The sequence below is a fragment of the Branchiostoma floridae genome, chromosome 4 (genome assembly GCF_000003815.2).
Source record: "Branchiostoma floridae strain S238N-H82 chromosome 4, Bfl_VNyyK, whole genome shotgun sequence".
NCBI lineage: Eukaryota > Metazoa > Chordata > Leptocardii > Amphioxiformes > Branchiostomatidae > Branchiostoma > Branchiostoma floridae.
This window is the reverse complement of record NC_049982.1, coordinates 15,175,658-15,185,970: the sequence shown is the minus strand read 5'-3', so window position 1 is coordinate 15,185,970 and position 10,313 is coordinate 15,175,658. Positions and strand designations below refer to the sequence as shown.

At 41.6% G+C, this 10,313-nt stretch overlaps 1 protein-coding gene and 1 long non-coding RNA gene across 5 annotated transcripts in view; both read left to right on the top strand.

Moving 5' to 3' along the window:
* Positions 1 to 6,463, top strand: part of LOC118412808 (zinc finger protein 37-like) — an 8,425-nt gene extending 1,962 nt beyond the window's left edge. For both annotated transcript variants that reach the window (XM_035815846.1, XM_035815847.1), the window contains exons 2-4: positions 1,319 to 3,242; positions 3,837 to 3,941; positions 4,732 to 6,463. In XM_035815846.1, the coding sequence (XP_035671739.1) occupies positions 1,319 to 3,242; positions 3,837 to 3,941; positions 4,732 to 5,525 (2,823 nt within the window). In that variant the 3' untranslated portion in view covers positions 5,526 to 6,463. The remainder of the gene's footprint in view (positions 1 to 1,318; positions 3,243 to 3,836; positions 3,942 to 4,731) is intronic.
* A 916-nt stretch (positions 6,464 to 7,379) lies between these two features.
* On the top strand, positions 7,380 to 10,310 carry LOC118412826. Of its 3 annotated transcripts, none has more exons than XR_004830827.1 (3): positions 7,380 to 8,483; positions 8,860 to 8,940; positions 9,335 to 10,310. It is a non-coding gene; the product is annotated as an uncharacterized LOC118412826 (long non-coding RNA). The 3 variants fall into 3 exon arrangements; XR_004830825.1 differs by having other exon boundaries at positions 8,856 to 8,940; XR_004830826.1 differs by having other exon boundaries at positions 8,740 to 8,940.
* Positions 10,311 to 10,313: the final 3 nt, after the last annotated feature.

Here is a 10,313-nt window from a genome sequence, read left to right as displayed (position 1 = left end):
TTTATAATGCCAGAAATGTCCGGCCGGTGGCTTTTATGAATGGAGCTTTGTCTTCGAAGCCCTGGGGTGGACTGTGTGGGGACTTCTGGAGTTGTTTTTTCCCCCGTCAAGGCAGGTAAGTGCGTTGGGAATCTAGGGAGTTCAAGAATCCGGCGCTACGGGCAAGAATATAGGCCCAGTGAACACATGTTGGATCCTGTCATTGGTTGGAATCACAACTCCGTAGAGAGTATATCGAAGGAGTTGTAAATCATAGCTATACCTACCTGTGATATTAATCTGAATTTCGTAACACATGGTGAAATTTTTCTAAATCATCTGAAACTTTAACACGACATACAAAATAGCGAACGTACCCAGAAAGGGACTCTGTTTCAACCAATTTTCGACAAGTCTTTGCCAGAGAAAGATATGGCGCCTTCCTTATATGCCCCTCTAAGGTTCCCACATGAAAATTTGACGGCGGCGCATGTTTGGACATGTTTAGGAGGCAAAGTTTCGCAGAAATTTTGAATCGGCAAATTGAGCCGCCATTTTCCCAAGTGCCGCACATGAGGCGTTTTGTCGTAAATGGACCAGACCAAATTCTGACAGGTGTGTGCCAGTGTGTTGTGTTGTGTGGTGGGGTGGGATGTGAGTTGAGGTCCCAGGCTAAGGTCTCATTCCTGCATTTGACCATTCCATAGGAATCAACGTTTACACGCAAAAACATCTCCACATCTATGTGGAGATGTTTTGTTTTCATTTGCAAGTGCACCCGTTCATTAGGCGATAAAAAAATGTCTAGTGCACACAAATTGTGATAGTTATCAAACCGCAATTACCCGATATATCCTCTAAAGCCTAGTACTAGTAGTAGAGGCCCTTTTGAGTGGAGAGAGACCTGACCGCAGCACTAAGGGACAAAGAAAGGTACACGTCCGACATTCGCTGGCATTAAGAAATTTTCCGACATGATGATAGCAGTAATAAATAAGCTTTCATCTCAAATCCTTTTTATATAAAGTGGGGGCGACAAAAGAGAATTTATCATCCACCTAAACACAAGCTTTTGAATGATAACCAAGCATTTTTGGGCCTGGACTCTTTTTAGACTACACACAAGTCAGAAGGACTACCGGTATTTCATTAAGTTGATAAACTCAGGAAAGGTCCTTAGGATTTTCATTGTTTCAATATTACCCTTTCGTGAAAACAATTTTAAATCTGGTCAATTAGAAAAGTCTAATAATGTGACCATAATCTGCCTTGAAAATTGGAATGAGTGTACTGTACACATATTGAACTGTACTTGAAACATTACCATTTCTCTTTACAGAAAACTTTACAGAGGCTGTCAGGAAAAAATTCTATCGTCACTATGGCTGCAATGCCTTTTCAAGACTGTTCCAAGAATGACTATACTACATGTATTACTACCTCATCCATGGAAATTTCTACGTCAGCTGACAGAAGTGACCAAGCAGGCAAAGACAGTGGACATGGTACTTGTGAGAGGCAGAAAGACAGCAGTACCCACCTGCCATCAGAACCAGACCATGATTCTTTCATGCTGCTGGAATGTGAGGACCACGGCCCTCTCCCTATCCCAACAAGACCACGCTTTAAACCTCCATCAGGCAGTGTCAAGAAGGCAGAAACAACAAGTACATGTACCAGCAAGGTGTTAGAGAGCCAGGAAGAGCCATCTGGAGTGTCCATAGGAAAAGATTCTTCAGATATCACTCAGTCCAAACCTCCTAGTCCTCCTAGGAGGGAGATGCTAAGAAGAAAGGTTAAGACAACTGCAGTCATTCTATCTACTTCTTTAAAAAAGCAAACTCTGTCCACAACCAAGACAACTCATGTAGCTAAAAGCTCTCAACGTAACAGGATTGGGAAAAAAAAGACTCGACAGACTAGGGAAGCTCTGCAGCCTTCTATGATAAGAAAAGTGCAGGAGACAAGAAAAAAGAAAAAGAAGCGAGAACATGAAGGTACAGAAATTTCTGTTGATGATGGCAAGTTGGGTGAACCTGTTCACAAGAAGCCAAAGAGACAGTCTAGTCAACAAAGGCATAAAGTTACAAACAAACAAGGAAGGCAGAAGACAGTACCAGTGCAAAAGCCAAGAGGAAAACATGCTGTGAAGAAGAAATCTGTGCAGTCAGAGACAAATATAAGTGGCAGTGCTGGGGATAAAGAAGCCTCAAGTACCAAGAAAATGTCAAAAAGAGAGCCGGAAGAAAGTTACAGTGAAAAAAGTGTTGGTTTGAGGAGGAGTGTCAGAAAGAAGGAGATACCTGTATACAACATTGATGCAAGTTCACCTGACTCAGACTCGGGTGGTAACAGGATTGACCTTAAGTACAAACGTGGTGGTCCCAGCAAGAGAAGAATGAAGGCGAGTGTGTCTGACCAGTCCTTTTCTGGCAACAGTTCTGACGAGATTGGCTCAGGCAGTGATTGGGACAGCGATGCGAAGGAACCAGCTAAATCTGGCCCCAAGAAAGATGAGGTGAAGAAGAAGAAGAGGAAGCAGGGAAGCCAAGTCCAAATGCACAAATGTGATCACTGCAGTTTTGTTTCTACCCTTGAGATACAGTACATCGCCCACCTCAGTCGAGACCATGGGCTCGCTGTGGAGAAGTGGAAACCACGAAAGCCGCGTGGGAGCCGGAAGCAGCACAAGTGTCCGCAATGTAGCTACACCAGCGAGAAAAGCCATGTCATATACAACCACACTGTCACTGTCCACAAGGGTGGTGCAGTCTGCGTGAGATGCAGTTTCACTGGAAACAGCCTGGGGGAGATGCTGAAACACGAGGATGAGATGCACCCTCGCTGCAAGTTTCCAAGGTGCAGGTTCTCTACAGATGATCCCAAAGAACTTGCAGAACACATGAAATTGCACATACCTGATGGGAGCTTTAAGTGTCCAGACTGCAATCAAGTGTTCCGACATAAAAGAGAGTATATTCGCCATGCATGGAAAGCACACAGGCGTAAAACAGTAGAAGCACAAAGTTATAAACCAGCTAAGAAGCCTGCTAAGAGACCTGGCGTGATTGGCTTCAAGGAAAAAACTTACCAGTGTGATAAGTGTGACTATCAAGCTTCTCGACTTTCACATGTAAAGACACATATTCTCTGTAAACATACCAAGAGGGAAGAACTGAAGCATGGCTGTACCATTTGCGATTATCGTTGCCCCTTTCCGAGCTGGGTCAAAACGCACATGCAGCAAAAACACCCAGATGAAGGTAAGGTGTTTTTTTTTCAACGAGACACATGTTACCTTCTGTCTCAGTATAACGTTAGTTCATCTTTATCCGTAGGGAAGCCTTTATCCGTTGTATATAAAAATAGGGTATTTCGGGACCGTTTAGTCAATGGAAGGTAGTTTCTCATTGCAATATCTTGAAAATGTTGACATTTGAAACCCACGTTGTTGACCTAAAATCTCTAAATATCCAGCTCTTTAAAACAATGAATCTAGGTTACCCAACGAAAAAAGGTTAACTAGCGTTGGATTGTGCATGTGCTCTTATGATGATTCTTTTGGGGGTGGGGTGATAACAGGTCATGTGAATTTGTTATTTTGTCAGGTTTTATTCATTATTTTCCCATAAAGTCCAGATGTACATTGTTCTTGTTTTGGGCTTTATGTTACAAATGAGATGACTGGGAAGGATCTTTGCTCAGAAGATTTTATATTGACACACTTTTCTAATCAATTGTTCATGCTCCCTTTTTTCAATGTAGACTATTGATTTTTTGGTGAACTTTGTTGTAAGTTGTACAATGCAACTTTTTTTAAATGTGATTTAACAGCACTACATTTTATGCTCCTATAGCTGAAGGGACATGGAAGTATAAAGGTGCAATTTACGAGTGTGAGGAGTGTGAATACACAGCCAAAACCAAGTACTGTTTACAGCTTCACCGAATTACAAAACATGGTGAGTCAATTTGAACCTTGTTACAAATGAGGATTTGGGGATTTTTTGTTTGTCTGCTCTCTCTCCTTCTTATATTGGGAAATGATTTATGTATGTTTTCACATCTTAAGAAGTCTCTATAAAAAGACTTGAAATTTTGTTCCATCCAGGATTATAGTTCATGCCATGTTAATTCGATGACTGATATATGAATGAAATCTGTGCATGCATCACTTTTCGTCTGCTTCTAATAATAAAGAAATTTTTACCATACTTTAAATCGTACAAAGCAGCTGCAAAATAGGCAAAGATATGAGTAGATTGGAAAAAATATACTGGTAGATGAATGGATAATGATGTTGTAGAATGAAAGACAATTCCAAAGTCAAAGAAGATGTAAAAGAACAAAATGAAGAACCTATTGTTTGTTATATCATACTGTGTGGTTAGTCATTAGTTCAACCTTCCTGACCACTTAGATTTCATAATAAAGGTAACATTTTTTTACCAAACTTTTTTTTTATTCCCATGCGGGTGTCACTTTTGGGCTTCACAGAGGATGTCATCCATATCAAATCAAATCAATATTGTCTTATCCATTTCCAACATAAAACCCAAATCTGCAACATGTAAGAAAATAGGTCTAAAAATGTTCATGCTCAGATGCAAGATAACAGGTATTTACCTTGTGTTGTGGTTGAGCTCAACATATAATGTAAATATGATTTGAATGCCAGGATTCTGGAAGGCCTGAAACCTCACCTAACATATTTCTTTTTTTTTGTTTTTTCTTTACTACTGTTGTTGACAGGACTGGGAGAGGGTTCGTTGAAGTGTGAACTCTGTGACTTCCAAACCATGCTGAAGACTCATCTAGCAAAGCACATGAAAAGCGATCACAACATTGAGCTCCTGCGATGTTCGTTCTGTCGGTACTTCTGGGGAAGTAGGGAAGACATGGAGACCCATCTTCAGACCTGTAAGTACAAAGGAGAGTTCCAGTGTGAGGAGTGCAGTTTTGTCGCTACCTCAAAACTCAAGGTCATGTCTCATATGAAAAGGAATCATGGGAAAGGGACATCGCACGAGCTGTGCCACCACTGTGGTAAAATCTTCTATGGAGCATATAAGTTGAAGCAGCACCTGATGAGCCACCTGCCGAGTAAACCCTTCAAGTGTCCGTACGAGTCCTGCAAGTTTGAAACCATCTACAAGGCGAACATGCCCGCACACCTGCTGATACACTCGGGTGACAAACCCTACAAATGTGATTTGTGTTCATATCAATCTGTACAGAAGAGCAACTTGAATACCCACATGAAGAAACACTATGGAGGCAGGAAGACAAGAACAAGGGGGCGAGCCGTCAGCACAGGGAGAAGGAAGAGGGACAGAAAGGAGACACTACAAGCCTACATGACATTAGAAAACGATACTGAAGAGGAAGTGACGACTGCCACAGGCCACCAGATTGAATCAGAGAATGTTGAGCAGTTGACTGACACACCTTCCACAGAGAGGGAGGGATGGGAGGGAATGGTGGAGAGAGAGACAGGTAGTTCTGATGATGGCAGAGAAGATGAAAGTGAAACATCTGAAGATTAGTGTAAGGAAACAATGGGCACATCAGCAACAGCTGAGGACAGATAGGTGCAGGTTCATGTGCTATTGGTTTTCATGACAACTGTAATGACAAAGAGAGGGAGGAGGTAGCAGAGGACAACTGAGGCTGGGATGAAAGACATTAGAATGGACACCTCTGTTTAAGCAAACCTGGAGAAGTAGAGGAAGGTTACTGAGACGACACAGTATCCCAGAAACAGTGAAGGGAACACCTGGTAAAAGACTTGTATAGATGGTGTCTTGTACATAAATGTATCCATTGTATGTGGTTTGCAATTTGCCATCCTGAGTGGTGATGGGCACACCTTAGTATTTTTAGCCACCATTGCTAATATTAATAATGCATACATTTAATATGTAGACTTGGAATGCTGGCACTAGATTGTCAGACTAGACTAGACTAGACTAGACTAGCATAATAGATATGTGCAACTCTTTCATATCTAAGAACATGTAGCAAATACTGATGTTAACAATACCAATGACAGAAGTTGAAGTGTATACATTAAATGTTGACTTTATTTCTTAGAGTAAATATAGAAATTATGTTTCTTACTTTCTATATATTTCCTTTATGTGGAGTGCTTACTACAAGTAGTACATTACACAACTAATACTTTTTTTCAATACTGCATATAAGTTGTTACTCAATATTTTACTTTGTGGTTTGGATTTATTTATTGTAGGTTTTAATATCATACACTTTTACTGCCAAAAATTCTCTAGAAGGCTGTGACAGAACCAACCATGGACAAAGATCATAGGCAGTAGAATGTTGTAGGGCACATGCATTTACCATCCCAAGAAAGCTCTCAGTTTGCAATGGACGTTATATACATTTTTGCCTGTATCTAGAATAAAGTTATAAGTTTTTGTAGAAGCAGAATTACAATTAAAAGATACTAGTACATCACTATCATGTATATACTGTTGTCATTATCATCATCATCTCTGCTTGTTAGATCACTCTCCAAAGACTGAAGTGGAGATCTTCTCCTGATTATGACATACAATACCAGTGAAAAAGACCCTCAATAAATTCTCATATCCATTGTCTGTGAATGAGAATTACATGGCCAAGACACTACTTTCAAACAAGAAATCAAAGATTTCATTCCTCTGTGAAACATAAATATTAACTTTATAGAATTTCTTGTTCTGTTTAGTGTGAAGTTTTCGCATCTTCTTGCCGGACATAACTAGAGGGAAACATTATGATACTCTGTATTGTCGTGAAGCACCGCCTGGCGAGAAAGAAATAAATCACATCGGCCACGGTTAAATTTGGGTTGATACCTGAACAAAATTCATTAGACATCGTAAATTTTTTATAACATCAGCTTTCCTGTTCTTTAGACATGGAAGTTTGTTGTTTTTACGCTACACTTCATTTGTAAGAACATTCTCAATCTTGCAAACAAGCATTAATTTACATTAGGAAGTATGAATAAGCCTTGAAAAGCATACTGGCAGCTTGGGACAACCCTTACGGTCGTTCTTGTTGGCCCGTCAGGCGTTGCCTTGACAACTGATTTACAGCGGGAAAGTACCGGTCGTCTGTGGAGAATCGGTGAATACGGAGATCAGCGGGGTCGTAGCTGGAACCTTTGGTCTGAAATAATAGGTATGCGTGCGCCTATCATGATAAGAGTGACGGGGATTTTCGATGAAAGTTCAGAACAGATGTGTAATTTTTCCTCGCTTTGTACATTTACCAGTGGTGATGTTTTTACCGTATAGCACAACTTGCAACCATAAAGATAATGTGCTTGGAAAATAATAATATGAAAAAAAGTTTTGATAAGAAAAGTATTTAATACATCCTACACTCGCACATCAATCCCGGCTATTAAAAAGCAAAGAAAGGAACAATCACCGATAAGACTGTCAGTGTCCATTGACCGTTTGCATCGATTTATCGGCTAGTTTACTACGACTTCAATATAGTCCTGATATGTCGGTCGGATTTGCAGTCCACAATTTCTTCGCATTGAATATTGCTCGAGTGCTCGATAGATAGATTCACGTATACCTATTGAACGTCCATGAACTGCTGCCTGTGTGCTAATAGGTGTAGGTGTTCTCTTTCCAAGTACTGGGGTGGGATGATGTGCCCGCGTCATGGTTATGTACGTAGAGCTGCGTATGGAACGGATTGGGCATGGTTTGGGGTCGTTCCACATTGCAGAACGCAATTTATGGTTAAAGTTGTTCATGGCATGGTGCTCAGTGTGGCTCTAGTTGAACACGGGATTGGGATGGACTCAAATATCCCAAATATAGTATATAACAAATTCAACATATCTTGCATTTCAAATCGTTTTCATCGCTAACGTTAAGCTGAAGTTGAGTAGCAAAGTACATGTAGTATCCTGCCCTGTATATCACGTGACAGATAAGCCCACGAAGTCTAGCTGTAGCGTATTCTATCAAGGTTCATCACATCTGATACTTTACTTTTACACATTAGTTAGCTCTGATAATGCGTCCTGCAGTTAGATACATGTACCAAGAATTCTTTACGTACTATAGCATAACATTTCTCTGAATGTCCTATGGTACATCCCCTTCCCCCGCGGACTTAGCCCTGATCGGTGCAAGGTAACCACAAAAGCTGTTTTTCTGACACCATCCTGTTTGGTTCCTCATTGTACTGTTGTCAACCTCTGGCCTCACGGAGAAGGCAGAACTGTTGTCTGGGAAAGGGCGACGGGTTTTCGCTGCTTAAGGTTTGAACCGACATCTTAAGGGCCTTAATTGTTTTTAAGGTGGCTGTATTGTTAGCAACACCAATATCAGTACTTGGCGAACACCCAGCGGGGTACAGGACACGGAACGTGAGACATCGTGCACAGCTGATCCTACAACACGCTCAGTCAGAGTCCTTCTTCCACATCGATTGTATGTCACGTGCCGCTTACAAAGGTACATCCTGAAGAGGTATAGGTGTGTCACTGTTTCAGTTCTTGGACCGTACGTATACTTTGCAAGTAGAGTTATGTGGTCTCGCATCCAGTTCGATAGAGCCTCGCCAATATCTTACTATGATAGACAAGACGTTAGTGAAGTGACAAGTGTAAACAAAAATACGCAACGAATAAATATCCGATGGAACATCGGTCGACGGCTAGTACATGCATTGTTCAAGCTCTTCCCATTGTCCAGTTACAGCATGTATATTTTTCATGTAATACAGGGCGCCGACTCCACTGCAAAGCAGTGCAATAGCAATAGCACTGAGCTGGACAACCCTGGGTTAGATGACAGAAATAAATAAGTAAATAAATAAAATACAGTACTTGCATTCGCCAGGCAGATCAAGAGTAGAGAGAGGCTTGACTACCGACTACCAGAAAACCGGCTTTGGCCAACCGACTGATTCTTCTCAGTGTTGAAGGTACGTGTTGTTAGTTGACGTTGTTTCGCCTATCCTGGCCATGGACTAGCGTTAACGTTTTTTCAAGCGAGTGTTGCGTGGAGGTGGCACTAGTGGAAGGCAGCAATGAAAGAAAACGTCTCCGTGTTTCGGGTAGCCTCCAAGCAGATGTGAAAAATATTTTCGCATCTGTACTTGTACATTGTCATTGGGTCCATAAGACGACTACGCGACAGCAAGACATCGTCTAGACAGCTTTCTTTCATGACCAGAACTAAGGCATGTATTAGGTTATTCTTGTTCTTGAAGCATTTCGTACTTTCAACCGTCTAATGTTGTGTTACATTTCAGTGGACTTATGACTACTTCCTAATCACTATTTGATTCCTCTCGTATTTTGCATTTCAATCATAAGCACCCGAGTGCCGATCGGTGGAATGCTGTACCTGGCCCTAACGCAGCGACCCTGCACACAGATCACCCCGGCTCGCTGCTGCGAACTCGCCATCCTCCCTCAACACTGGGACGAGCAGCCCTGTATCTACTACTTCTCCTTCGTCTGCCACACCCTGACGGAGAAACGCTTCATCGACACCGTCATCTTCAGGTGCGCGCTTCAGCTCATGCTGCCTGTCAATCAAAGTGCAACAAAAAATGGCGGGAACTCCACGCGGACGAAAGGGTCTCCCCTCTGCTGGACGAAGAACAGACGGACGGAGTACAGCACGTCATTGGTCATCCTGCCCCAGAACGTGTCCATGACGTACCGGACCGAGGTAAAGACGTCTTTAACGGACTGCAAGGCTTGGTACAAGACGTCAGTGGAGCTTATTCCACGGAGATACACAAACATGAAGGTCCTCTATAGGTATTCTCGGTAAAGGTAGAAGTCTCTTCACGTTTCAGGTTTTATTTGGACGATGTCTTATCAATGTTTACGTACAAGAACTTTTGTTTTGGCTGGAGAATTTCTTTCAAGTAATAAATATGCATGAGATGTGGCTCATACAGACTTGTATACCATGGCTGTTCTGGCCAGGTTCTCAACACACACAAAACTTAACTTGTGTACTTCACAGATGTGCCAGAATGCGTGTACATTTTTCGAAACTTATTCTGTGGCAAAAAGAGAGTTGGATGTTTTAGTCTCCCCTTCAATTCAAAGTCTTTCTCAAGGTCAATGATACCAGTCACTAGTATATGAAATCGTCCAACTAATGCAGGGTAATAATGAACAGAGTGACAAGTGACAGGTAAATATAAAATATAAAACAGTGATTTTAATCCTTAGGTTGGAACAGTTACACCTTTGTTCCAATGCAGACAATGCATTGCCTCATTTCCTCCAAGACCTAAATGTATACATGGTACAAGTACTGTAGTGAAAGCAATGA